Source organism: Equus quagga, unplaced genomic scaffold (assembly GCF_021613505.1).
Source record: "Equus quagga isolate Etosha38 unplaced genomic scaffold, UCLA_HA_Equagga_1.0 156081_RagTag, whole genome shotgun sequence".
Classification (NCBI taxonomy): Eukaryota; Metazoa; Chordata; class Mammalia; order Perissodactyla; family Equidae; genus Equus; species Equus quagga.
This window is the reverse complement of record NW_025797013.1, coordinates 11,510-25,616: the sequence shown is the minus strand read 5'-3', so window position 1 is coordinate 25,616 and position 14,107 is coordinate 11,510. Positions and strand designations below refer to the sequence as shown.

General features: G+C 46.5%; 1 protein-coding gene across 1 annotated transcript; it reads left to right on the top strand.

The window, feature by feature from the left end:
- The first annotated feature begins 95 nt into the window (after positions 1-95).
- Positions 96-11,173, top strand: LOC124233172 (zinc finger and SCAN domain-containing protein 32-like). Its single transcript, XM_046650325.1, is given in 6 exon segments — positions 96-162; positions 828-990; positions 2,583-2,776; positions 6,657-6,936; positions 6,938-7,125; positions 7,893-11,173. Coding segments are annotated over 6 exon segments (1,713 nt in total). The 3' UTR covers positions 8,714-11,173.
- The last annotated feature ends 2,934 nt before the right edge of the window (positions 11,174-14,107 follow it).

Sequence of the window (14,107 nt, the reverse complement as noted above, 5' to 3'; positions counted from 1 at the left end):
AAAGAAGGAGCCAGTTGTGTCAAGAGCTGGGAAGAGAGTACTCCAGGCAGAGGGCACGCAACACTCCAAGAGCCTCAGGTGGGGGTGGACTTGGCATGTTTGAGAAGGAAGTGGGGACTTGTGGCTGGAGCTTCAGGATCGAGGAGAAGAGTGGTGTGAGAGGTGAGAGGAGGGCAGAGGCCACCTTATGCTGGGCCTTTCAGGCTGCAAAGAGGAGTTCGGCTTTTATTTTGCGTGCAGTGGGAGCCACTGAAGAGTGTTAACAGAGATGGGCATGATCATATGTTTTAAAAAGATCTGCTAGATTCTGTGTAGAGAGAGAATGGGTTAGAGGGTCCAGCAGCAGAGAAGATGCGGATAAGAGCCAATGACAGAAGTCCAGTCCAGACAGAGGATGGTGTCTTGGACCAGGCTGGAGGGTGTGGAGAGGGAGAGAAGAGGACTGATGCAAGGGATCTTTTGAAGGTAGAACTGGCTGGACTTGGTGATGCATTGGATTAGGGGGGAGAGAAAATGGCAGTAGTGCTGAGATCACAGGAGCTCTCTCATGTGAAAGCTGATGCTCTCATTTCCAACACATGTACACCACTTTAGCCCTTCTGGTATGTCAGGGTCTATGCAAAGAGCTTTCATGTAAATGATTTTAATCACTTGAGACCAAGTGATTGAGACCAAATTCTATTCATTTTTATTTTATTACAGTGGCTCTGAGAATATTTCTCTTATGCTTCCTTATGTCTCATAGCACTTTTTAATGCCACTCTTAGGGGTTGTAGGTCCAGCTTAGGCAGGAATTTGTACTGACAGATGATAGAGTCTGTTCTCAGGGGGATTCTGGGAAAGACTTGAGAGTGCTCATCGAGGAGACGACCCCTTTAGGAGGAGCCGGAGAGTCACTGAGATCGCACCTGATCCAGGGGCTTCATCCAGAGGAATGGGCTTTGGAGGGGTCACGGAGCTCATTCCAAAGACCACGGGAGCAGTTAGGAGGTAAGCAGAGGCCTCTGCCCTCACCTGAGGAAATGCAGGTCTGAGCTTGAGTCTGCCCCTGGGCTGCAGATGAAATGCCTTTGAAATACATCCAAAAGACAAGATTTCAAATTTCGGTTGATGGTAACAGCACTTGAAATAATCTTAGAGATCATTTATGTGTTAGCCTAATCCTCTTTTATTTCAGTTTAATTCTATTCCTTCTGAATCAGGCGTATTAAAGGGAGCATGTTTACCTTCACCTTCTGCATAGCAGTTCTTTTTTTTCTTTTTGGAGGAAGATTAGCCCTGAGCTAACATCTGCTGCCAATCCTCCTCTTTTTGCTGAGGAAGACTGGCCCTGAGCTAACATCCATGCCATCTTCCTCTACTTTATATGTGGGACGCCTGCCACAACATGGCCTGACAAGCGGTGCATAGCTCTGCACCCAGGATACGAACGATGAACCCCGCGCTGCGGAAGCGGAACATGCGAACTTAGCCGCTGTGCCACCAGGCCAGCCCCAGCAGTTCTTCGTTATACCTAAAGACTTTAAACCCCCTTTCCTATCTAGCTTAATTTCCTCCAGAATAGATTTCTCTTATTATTTTTGCTTTTCTTCCAAAGCTGTAGTTGTTATTTTTACTGGTCTTAATTTTTTTAGAAAAATTTTAATTAAAATTTTTTTAAATTGAGGTGAAATTCACATAATATAAAATTAGCCATTTTTCTTTTTTTTTTTTTGCGGGAAGATTAGCCCTGAGCTAACATCTGCTGCCAATCTTCCTCTTTTTGCTGAGGAAGACTGGCCCTCAGCTAACGTCTGTGCCCATCTTCCTCTACTTTATATATGGGACACCTGCCACAGCATGGCTTGCCAAGCGGTGGCGTGTCCGCACTGGGATCCAAACCAGCAAACCCCAGGCCACCATTTCGGAATGTGTGCACTTAACCGCTGTGCCACCGGGCTGGCCCCATTTCCTTTTGATCTTTGGGAACATCTGTGCTCTGTGGTGTGTGACTTCTGTGGCGTTAGGGTCTGTGAGTAAAGGAGGGCGGGACTCACTGTGTGGCGCGTGCTGCTCCCTCTGCTCGTGGGCTGCCAAGATCCCAAGTGTTGTAACCTCCCCGGGGGTCACAGAACTCTGAGTGTCCTCTGAAGCTCATCAAAATGAACCATTTCCTTTGTAGAACTCTTGAAGATTGGTGATCTGGGAAAGAATATGTTATCTTGGTCTGAGGAAAATTAAAAGGGTTGAGTTACTGTCATATTTGGAAGAGTACTATGTTTATCTCTGGGTGGTGGGGATCTAAGAGATTCCTTCCCATTTTCTATTAAAAATTTGTTTTTCTGTAATGTGCACATATTTCTTTAGAATGAAAAAAAACCTTTCTTCTTTTTTTTTTAAGGCTCTTATGCCAAGAATCTTGTTAAAGGAGCATCACAGCACATGGAGAGGCCATTGGGTATGCTGGTGATCCTCAATCTTGAGTGTGCCACAGACTCATTTTGGGGGTGTGTTCAAAATTCTCAGGCCTCACCCCCCAGCACTTCTGGTCCGAGTAGATCTGAGGTGAGGCCCGAGAATATGCATCTCTGAAGGGTTCCCAGATGCTGCTCATGCTGCTGGCCCGGGGACTGCATTCAGAACCTCTTCTCTGTGGCTGTTGTGTGGAAGCTGCCCTCTAACAGTGGCTCTTTCTCCCTCAACCTGGCTTACTCTGCGGGCTCCCAGGAACCATCCCCAGAAGAGGGGTCTTCGAGACCAGGAGACAGGTGCTCTGCTTTGGATAGGAGGGGACCAGGTGAGCTGTGGCAGACACCTTTTTTCTCTTGAAGTTCCCATTTCACCTTGTACTCACTCTCACCCTAAAACTCCTTCTTTTCTGGAGATGTTAGAAAGGGTTTTAGGTGGTCCGTTGAGCTTTTCTTGTCTTGTTTTCTTATTCTGTCTACTCTGCCATCATCACATGGCTCGTTGCTCGCCCCGATCCTTCCCTCAGAGGCCTGACCTCCGTCTGCCTTACTATGCCCCTGATCTCATGACTGCGGTCCTGTCTCTGCCCCACCTCAGGCTAGCGTGGTGCTTTTTTATCGGTAGCAGCAGACCCCTGTGTTGTTACAGGGACCACTCCTGTGTGAGGACAGCCCTGTATTGTGTGTCAGGAAGGACAGAGGCACTGTGGCCCTGCACAGAGGGCCTTCTACGGGGGTATTACATGGAAGAATGACAGAAACGTCTCGCTGGGTAAGGATCTGCATTCCCTTTAGGTCCAGAATGGATGTGTTCAGTTGTTCAGAGAAGACTGAAAGAACCTGAGAAGGAAGGAGACACACAGACAGTAGGGAGCCTGTTAGGTAGAAGGAAAGAAGGAAGAAACAGGAAAATATAGAAAGTAAACAAGAGACACAGAGATAGGAAGACACAGACAGAGACTGTGACAGAGACAGAGAGACAAAGAGAGAAACTGAAAAAAAAGGAAAGCAAGAGAGGGCTCATGACAGGGATGGATAGCATGTGTGACAAGGAGCAAGAACAAGGGAGGGGACATGAGACTCAAAGCAGTGGGGACAGAGAGTGTGGGGAGGTCAAGGAAAAGGGGGAGGGGAGACAGAGAGACAGCAAGAGAAACAGCACAGGAGACAGACAGTAGTCTTAGACTGTGGGAGAAACAGATGAGAGATGAATGAACGTGTGCTCACACACAGAGCTGTGCTATGTCCTGAGCGGCAGAGGAGAGTAAAAACCAGAACAACCTGGCTGTGACAGTCTGCTTCTGTGCCCAGGCCCTTCAGGAGGCACCAAGAGCCCTTTTGCAGGGTCTCAGGACTGATCTCTTGCCTTCCTCAAATCAGTTCTGTCCCACATGGGCTGTTCCTCCTCAGAGCAGCCTCCCTGACCATCAGATTCAGAGACAGCTGCTCTGCAGCTGGCTTGGGCTTTGATGTCTCCTCCCTGCTTCTTCACATGTAGGGTTTCCCATTCATGGTCTGAATATCATCTCGGGGCTGGATCAAATAGAACACTGGGGACCCCCCTCCCCACCATGGCTGCAGAGCAAGGAAAAGTTGTAAGAGTTCCACAAGTGAGACTGGAGTGGAAGCCCATGAAACACCAGCAAAGGGGGAAGAAAAAATCAAGGTGACACGAAAACACCTGGCCTTGGTGGACCGGAAAGTGGCAGGTGCGCCCTGGGCTGCTGAGAAAGCCAGGACTTTCCTGTCTGTTCTGAGTGAGCCTTGGTTTTATGAGAAACTCCAGGTACACCAGCAAAGCAGCCAGCTATGTGGGGAACACTGAGTTCTTGTGTATAAGGCTTCTACCAGACTCAGGAGCACTGTTGAACCAAGTTCAGAAGCCTCCAGGCCAGTTACTGTCGAGGCTTACAGGGCTCCTCCAGTTCCCCTAGGAGTTTGGCACATGGGGCTGTTGAGACCAAAGGGCCAAGTCAAGGCCCATGGAGATGGAAAAACGTGGGGTATGGGAACACACTGGAGGGCTCAGATAGTACCCATCCAACAGCAAGCAGCCACTCCAGGAAGGTGGGAGGCCTCACACTTACTCCTGCTCCAGAGCCACCTGGGTGAGGACTGCTCTACACGTCTCCCCTGGTACTGATCACCTATAAGCAAACCATTCCCCAGCAAGGGGCCTTCTCTTCCAGCTCTGAATTGAAGATGGTTCCTGTTCCTCACTGTAGGGGATATGCTGAGATAAAGGCTATAGTGGATTCCAGTGTGAAGCCACTCATTTGGCCATGTGCAGGTTACATGGAGGGAAAAGTAGTACCTAAACCTTTATGTTGTCTGGGTAACTCAGGGAATTTTCTTTTGAGTTTTGAAATTTGAAAACCAAAACCAGGTGTGTTTCTGTCACCAAAGTAGTGAATTATCTGGGTAGGTGCTATACCCAGATTTTTTACTGGAACATAAAAGAATGAAGATGATGTTAGCCTGAGGAATGAGTACTATGTTCTCTATGGAAGATGGGTGATGTCCTGGCAGGTGCCACTGTGTGCATTCAGAAGGCTGTCATTTTAGTCTAGGAATCAGGTTCCATTGCAGCTGTCGGGCTAATGGAGCAGAGTAAGAGTCATCAAAAAGAGTGCAGGGGCAGAGGGTGAGTTGCATTTTTTGTTGGAGTTGTCAGAGTAGTCCTCATTGAGAGAATGACATTGGAACAAAGACTTGAAGGAGGAACAGGAACGAGCCATGTGGCTCTCTGGGTGAAGAGTATAACGCAGAGGGAACAGCCAGTGGAAAAGCTCTGAGGCTGGAGCAAGTCTGGGCAAGGAGGCCAGTGTGACTAGAGCAGATTGAGAGCACGAGAACAATAAACAAGATCAGAGTCACATCACTTAGGGGAGTGCTATTGAAAGTGACATGAACTGAAATGGAGAGCAAGCATTTAGAAACTTAGAGCAATTTGACATTGCTGCACTATCCAACTGCATGTTTATTGTATTTTTAAAGACAATCAAAAAACCTGGTTCTTTACAGATAATTTGAGAAGTACTATATTGGGCATTCTGGCCCTAGATATAGAACTTTGTAATTACTTTTACTTTATGAGCGAAATGGGGTGGTTTGAAAGGTTTCTGAGCAGAGGAGTAATAGTTTCAAAACGATCCATTTGAGTATTTCAATTAATTTGGCCCTTAACTCTACCTAAACGTTTGTTTGTGTCTCCTTCTTGTTACAGAGACTTATATTGGACTGTGCCTCATTGAAGGCAGGATCCATGTCCTATTGATATTTGCATTTCTCAGAAAGTGGCATGGTAGACACTCATACATGTTAGTTGAATTGAATGAAGGATAGGGGCCCACTTTGACTTCTGGGTCAAGAATAGAATGTAGGAGGTCAAGAGTGGAACCAAGAAGACCGTGTAGCAGGCCATACAGTAATCCAGGCTTGAGATGATGGCTTAGAGCAGAGTGGATGAGAGGGGGTAATGAGAAGGGGCTGTGTGCCCTTGAGAGCATCATGACCGGATGTTATCAGAACGTCCTTGTTGGGACAGCTCTAGACAAATGAGCCCTCAGTGACTGGCCCAGATGGGCACCCCTTTGAGGAATGTGTGGTGTGTTCTGAAACAACAGCCAGCCTGTTTGCAGTTTCCAGACGTTTACTCCTTACTCTCACCTTGTCCTAGTTAAGTGCTGTAAGTTAGTTCCTTGTATCTACATAGATGACAGGAGAGATAAACAGTCAGGGATGGGTCAGATCAGGAGGGACTTGGGCATCACAGGTGGCAGTAGGCAGAAGTATCCTATAACTAGTTCTTCTCTCCTCTAACTCTTTGCTTCCCTCCAAGTCTCCCATGTTCACCATGTCCTCTTGTGCAGCCACAGGCCCTCAGGGATCCCCACAACTGTGGAGCCACGTGAGCACGACCCTTGTGAGTCATATCTCAGGGGAAATGAGTGGGATTCAGGATAAAGGGAAATAAACAGGGCAGCTTTAGAAAATACTCTGCAACTCTTTCTCAGCTGAAGAAGATTTCTTTTCTAGTATACTGATAGCTTTTGTTTTAGGAAAAAGCCCACGGTGAGACATGAATGAGAGTAGCCAGTTGTGGCATAGTTTGACAAACTAGGATTTAAGTTCTTGGGCTACTAAAACCGTGCATTGTGGTATCTGGTCCTCTTTAATCTGATCACTGTGTTTCTTGTTCCCTGGCAGCAGGTGTGCACTGGGGCTATGAAGAGACCATGACAGTCCTGGCCATTCTCAGTAATTGTCACTTTTATGAAAAACTCCAGGCTCGTCACCAGAACATCCAGATCTATAGGGCCATGGCAGCACAACTGCAGGAGCAGGGCTTTCTGCGGACCCCAGAGCAGTGTCTCACCAAGTTCAAAAACCTACAGTCATGTTACTTCAAAGTGAGGAGAGGCCACATGCCTGAGCCTTGTATCTTTCATGAGGAAATGGATGTCCTTTCAAGCTCCTGGGCCTCTGTAGCAACTGTTACAAGGCCAAGAGGGAAGTGATACGGATGCTGGAGAGTTGAGTCAGCAGAACAAGGAGCCCACAGAGGTTGGAGAAGTTACCACTGTGGATGGTGCTGCTGGGGATGAAAAGCACTTCAGGGATCCTGGCCAGGAAGTTAGCAGACTTGACCTGTCACTCCTGTTACCCAACAGACTTGGTAAGATTCTTGGCTCTGGCAGTCAAAGGATGGAAAGTCCACTTAGAGACCATTAGCCTGGCAATGAAGAGAGAGCCATTTCTGCTTCTGGACTTGCCATCATCTTTCTGTTGAGCTTATACAGACCAGGGAGTCTTGGTTTTCATGGTGTTTAAAGATTGTTTCTCTTGCACTTTGGACTCCAATTTTGCATTTGCCAGACTGTTCCACAGAGTCCATGTCACTTTTTCCCATGGAGTTCCAATTACCTTGCTTCCTTAGATTGTCAGTTAGTCCTCCAGCCCAGACTCTCTCTCCTTTCCTCTTTCTCCAGCACTGATCCTCCTTTCATAACCCAAGTCCACACTTGCTAGCTACTCACCAACTTGCTCTCTTCATGTTTGAGGTGGTCACCGAGGGTGGCCTTTTGTTTTTCTGTTCACAGAAGCTAGGCCATTCAAGAATTCAGAATACACGTAAAGACAGACTGACTGGTGATGCAGAACTTGACTCTTTGCCTCAGTTTTGTCATTGTGTTAGATCATCCAAAAAGAAATAGAATAGGAGAATAGTTGGTGGAGTTTAGGGTATATTTACCTGTGACCACAAATTTCGACCTTAAACATACTACAATTGGAGAGAGAAACATAGGCTTTTAATTAGCAGAAGACTGAATCACGTGAAGAATTCCAGTTAGGTGTTTCTTCTTTATGTAGTTTAATTGTTAATTCTTTTCTCATTCCATTTTTTTTCTTTCTCTCCAGTCTATTGTATTTCTCTTCTTCCAGATTTTGGGGTCAAGAATGGGATTAAAAATGAGAATGTGAAATGGGATGATTCAGAGGAAGCAGAAATGAACAAGGCCCAGTGGAGAAAGTCTAGTGAAACTTTTTGGTACTCTGAGCTAACAAGAGGCTCTAAGGATGAGCCAATGTCAGGCAGGCAACATAGATGTTCTCCAGGTGAGAGTGAGGAGAAACCCCCATCCCAGGAGAGGATGAGTCACCAGAGACTTCATACTGGGAGGAAGGCCTGTGGATACCTCCTGTGTGGGAGGAAGTGCTCTCAGAGTTCTCCCTCACCATCAGCCGGCTCCAGAACTGGAAGAAGCTTCTTGTATTGTTACAAATGTGGGAAAAGCTTTAGCCAAGGTTCTTATCTTGTTTGTCATCAGAGAATCCACACAGGAGAGAAGCCTCACAAGTGCAGTGAATGTGGGAAGGGCTTTAGTGAGCACTCCACCCTCTCAACTCACCTAAGAACTCACACCGGGGAGAGACTCTACCAGTGTGGAGAATGTGGGAAAAGCTTCAGCCAGAGCTCCAGCCTCATTGTCCACCAGAGGACCCACACTGGGGAGAAGCCCGATCAGTGCCCTGTCTCTGGAAAGAGATTCAACAACAGTTCCCGGTTTAGCAGCCACCACCCAGTCCATCCTGGGGAGAGCCCATACGATTGTGAGCAGTGTGGGAAAAGCTTCAACAACAGCTCCCACTTCAGGGCCCGCCAGAAAACGCACACTGGGGAAAAGACTTACAGGTGCTGTCAGTGTGCAAAAAGCTTCACGAAGAACTCTGCCCTCATACGCCATCAGGGGGTACATAAATGAGATACCCACATCACAGGAAGGAGGAGAGATGCCATGAGTGTGTAGGAAACCTGACAGATCAATTCCTTAGGTCAACATATGTTATTTAGAGCTTCCTTCTGCTTATGGAGAGTTCTATCAGCCAATCCCTGGCTTAGCAGTAGAGTTACTGACAACCAGTTAAGCACTTCAGAACCATGTCCAGGAATAGGAATCATCATAAGAATGATAAACTCTTTCTAGCTCTGCCTATGACTCCAGAGTATTCTCTCACTGTGGACTTCAATTTTGCTTTGAAGGGAAGAAGGCTGTAGAATCTGTAAGTCCTGCCAGGAAACCAGGGTATCTTTGTTCTGAACAGAGAATGGGTGGCTAGTGGCCAAAGAGGTGTTTCTGGGCCATGCCTGAGAAGAAATTCTTCCTGCTCATGGGGAACACATCTAGAAGTTGATAGCTTGGGTCTATTTTAAACCAATAATGGACATCTAGGCACCTGCTGTTAGGTACTACTGCTAACTTCAGAGCATGTCACTACTCTAATCCAGCCACCACCAAGGGGAACAAAGGAAAGGAAGGATAGGTTAAGCCAGTGGGTTATACTAAATCTAAGTGACTTAATCTTAGAGCAAGCAGAACATCTAGGTAAACTTTGTAAGATTCCTCATCTTACTATCACCCCCATTTATAGTAAAAAGTTTCTACAGGTTTAAACATCATAAAGATAAAGGTTTTTCTTCCTCCACTTCCCGGGCCTTTGGTTGTAATTTTCTCCCTTAGAAACATTATACTCATGCAGAAGCCTCCAGGATCCTGAAGAGCATCTAAGTGAAGACCCTGCTTCAGTGCAGTAAGAAATGCAGAGAAGGAATAAAGGGCAGGAAATGGGGAGAGGAGGAATAGCACTGGGATCAGAAGGGTTTGAGCCATTACTGAGAAGGGAGATCACAAGAGTAAGGAAAATACAATGGCTGCAGGAGGCTCTGACTGCAGATAAAAGGAAGGGTGGGTGTGAGAAGCACTAAGAACCAAATTTAAAACTTACTGATCCAGAACAAGGCATAGATATTTAAGCTTTTGTGAAATCACTATGGAGAGAAAGTGGTAAAAGGTGTGTATGTTGTCCATGGTTGTTGGCCTGTGCATGCAGGATGTTAGTACCTTAAGTAAGATGTGGTAAAAAGCAAGTGTCACAGTTTCTGCTTGAGCCTTTTTGAGGAATTAAATATGAGCAAAGGAGAATGTACATTCTACCTCAGCCAAAGTTTTTTAAAAACTTTTGGGGAAGAAGGATAAGCAAAGGCAGGACATAAGAATATACTTCAGTGAGCCTTGCCTGGGCCACTCCACATTCCCCTGCATACACAGTCCTGGAGCATGGCCCTAGGACAAGCTATGCAGGATAGTTCCAGAGTCATATGCTTACCACTGCTCTACACAGAGGGAAGAATAACATCTTCGAAAAGCCTGGGCAAAGGCAGAGAGGTGGGCTTGAATGTGACCTGTCTGGATCAGCCCGACATCACTGGAGATTCATGGTGGGGAAAAGGGAGACAGCCTGGGGGTGGATCGATTACTGAAGGGCTTTGGATACCAATTCACATAAGTTGGATTTGATAAAGGAGGAAAGCTAGTGAAAGTCAATGGAAGTGTAAGGAAGTAGGGGTACTCAAAGACGCCTCACCGGCAGGTTCCTCCCACTCCTGGGTCGGCTGGGGCTGGGGCCGGAGCGTGGGATGCAACTGTTGAACTCCTTGCATTTTTGGGTGGCCTCCACCCTCCAGGCTTTATCCTTTAGTCCACTTTATCCTCTTTATCCACTTTAGTCCGCTTTATCCTCTAGTCCACTAGGCAGGAAAAGGAACACAGAGTACTAGAATTCCCAACTTTGCCTGTCAGCTAAGCTGGATGGTCTGGAGTAGAGAGGTAAGAACTGTAGAATGCACTTGTGCATTCATAAAGGAAATATTTGATTGCTTATAATTTACCCAGTGTTGTAGTAGGAGCCAAACACAAAGCAGTGAACTAAGTAGACACTGTCTTCCAAAACCAGTCTCATTGGATCCCTCAGAGGTACAGGTTACCCCTGCTATCTGAAAATTCACTTTACAGCACTTCACTTTTACAAAAGACCTTTTGCTAACCAAAAGAAATCCGAAGAAAATTTTCACTTCTATGAAAAAAAGGCAAAAAGTGAAAATAGTGTTCAGTGTTTCTTTTACAGCGAGCCATTACAGTGGCTAAGCAGTCAAACATATGGTCGCAACTCAAGCCTGAAAGATCAGGCACAGCGGACTACTAACCTTGCCCTTCGACTGGAGGCAAGCAGATGTAGAAGGTGCAGATGTTGGTGACCTGCCTGGACTGATGGATTCAGACAGTGACGGGATGTTAACAGATAACCCTCTTCCTCTCTCCTACACCCTGGTCTCCTGTACCTCCCACCACTTCAACCTCTGACGGCTCAGCCTAACACACCACCATCACCACCACCTCTCAGCCTTCCAGTGTGCTCACACTCTTCCCGATTCTGGTAAGTGAAACTACACTGTACGTACATTATTTCTATTTTATACAGGCTGTGTATTTATCATATCCTTCCTGCTTTCACTATGTTAGTATGTGAGGTTTTATGTGTTATTTGTATGATTTGGTAGGTTATTTTTTGGATCTGGGAACGCTCAAAAATTGTTCTCATATAAACTATTGGTAATTGCTTCTTTGCTTTACACTGCCTTGGCTTACGAAAGGGTTCATTGCAACACTCTACTTTAGGGTAGTGGGGAAAACCTGTACCAGCACCAGTCGGGCAGCAACCCCCAGGATCCGAGTCCCAGGTCTTCAGGACCTCTCTTCCAAGCTTCCAAATTATGACAAACACAACATCTTCCCTATGCGCCCCTAACCCCACATGTGGTAGCTGCTTCCTACAGTTGCTATCTCTGTTACCTTAGTGTCTGTCTCCCATTGTCTAATGCAGCGTCATCACCACACTAACCACTTGAGAAGGAATTTGATGTGGGTACACAAAAGGTAACACCGTCAAGTCTGTAGATTTCCTCTGATGTGTAACAGTACCCTCCTGGTTTGGTTCAGCCCTCCAGACGTCCATTAAAAGCCAGTTAGTTTTGCCTGTAACTTAAATACTTGGGCCCTCCATGTAGTTTCTATACCTCTGTTTCTCACGGAAACATTTTAACTAACTGATAGAATTCTTCAATTGACGCTATTCCTTTTTCCCAAGGATTCCTAACCACTTACCACAGACTGGATCAGATATGCTCACAACCCAGAGAAGCAGGGCAAAGCCTACACATTGTCATCCTCGTCACACACCTCTTGTGGATTCTCAGCCTAAGCTGGTGGATGCATGGTCACAGCCAAAACAAGAGCTGGGCCCGTCAAGCCTACTTAGCTCACTTTCCTTTCCTCTTGCCACCTCTTCTATGCCTCTCCTGTGAGGGGACCGGCTTACCAGTCATTTTAGGAACTGCCCAGGACTTCTGGGATCCTGGACTCGAGTGTACCCATATCATCGCTCACTTTCTCACATGTGAATGCTCGCTTTTACCATTATCAATTCCAGACTCCATGCAGTCCTGCTGCTCATCCTTGGCTTGACTTCAGGGTAGAGACAAAGAGAAGGACTGAGCGTTCTTTACCTGCGGAGAACACAGGACTCTAGCAACTACCCTCACAGTTCCCTGTGGTAGGGCAGTTAGCCTGAAAGATTTTGAACTTGGTGCCGCCCTGCTCTGGCATCTGGAGGAAGCTGTGCTCCCGAAGCTGCTCAGGCATTCCCCATACACTTGGACATTCTAGTGGCACCTCGGGAGTCTTGCATAAATTTTGGATTTACTGAGAATGGGAAGTAAAGTCTGGGTTTCCTGGCAGCCACACCACATACCTGCTATAATAGGTTAAGTGACTTGCGTAGTGACTAAAGTTAAGGAGTTGGATTTTGAACGTGGGTCAAGTCAATTCCAAAGCCTTTAATTCCTTCAGTCTGTCGCTCTCAACACTCTTTCTGACTAAGGATTTCTGTGAAACCTTGGAATACAGACCTTATACTGCATGTTACTACCATCAGGGTAGTCTCGTGGCAGGGGCCACAAGCACCGTGCCTTTGGGAGGACCTAGGCACAGCTTAGGCTGCATCTCACACTGATGACCACCAACTATCTCCCAGGAATGCTGTTGTGCCTGGCACTAGATTAAGACCTAGGTATTACACAGTATAAATTAGACATGGTCCCTTAGAAGCTTTTACATTTTACAGCCTAAAGGTAGAACAGGCAAAAACAGACCCATTACAAAGAAAGGAGACTCATCAGAGATCTCACTTGTTATAGAGGATGGTCACACAGTCCCCCTTACCATCGAGGCGTTATCCATCAGAGGCCATAGGTGATTAGCCATCAAGGCATTGTCCATTGGAATCTCCAGTTGGATTTGTGTTACAAATCAAGACTTCACACCCAGATACAGGAGACAGTGGCAGTAAGCTGGCATGTCAGATGTAGAATTAGTGTACTCTCTGCTGCTCCTGGGTTTGGCCAAGCACACAGTGGGGGCTCATCCTTTCATCTAGACTCTCCTTTTTCCTCTTAGCTTGGCTATTTAGGTAGTGCTAGATACCTGGCTATAGATCATTCCAGCTCTATTGTCATTTCCTCAATGGCCAAGTCACCTGACACATCCAAATGAGATCTTCTCTCTGGAGATTTTCACCCCTCTGGTAGTGTCTTCTGATTCAGAATCACCCTTCCAGGTTGGACTAGCTCACACATACTCATTCAGAAAATTTTCTTATCAGTCTAAACTAAGATCAAGCTCTCTTCCTTGGGTAGCAGTAGGTCACCATGAATGCCCCAAATATAGACCAGCTTCATACATGACCCTTGTAAGAGCTACCATGGAATGAGCCTTTCTGAAGGGAGGACCAGAGGAATACGTAGCCTACCTTTGGAACTGAGCTGTCTCAGCCTAACATCTGCATCCCAATTCTGGTCATGACAGAACTATAAGATCATGTCTGTGATCCCATGGGCCCTGACAAACTCTCATCCTGGATTCGTCATGCCTCTTCCTTTTCCAGCCTGAGACTCTCTATCTCACCATTTTCTTTAAATAGCAGGGTTCCTCTTTAAGGACTCATGGCGTGAATGGTCTGAGCATGTGTTCTGGCTCTTCTCTTGGGAAAGCCCCAGAAGATAAGCTTCAAGGGCTCCAATAAAGCTTGGCAACTCTCCACATAACCTCAGGGTTGCTGGTTCTTCTGGGAGCACACATACCATCACCAGGAAATAAAATCCCGCCACTGACACCCTACCTCCCCTACTCCACCCCAGATCATCCTATGGGCCAAGGGAAGAAAGGTACAGGAATAGAGATTCCCAGAAAGCCAGACCTAACAAC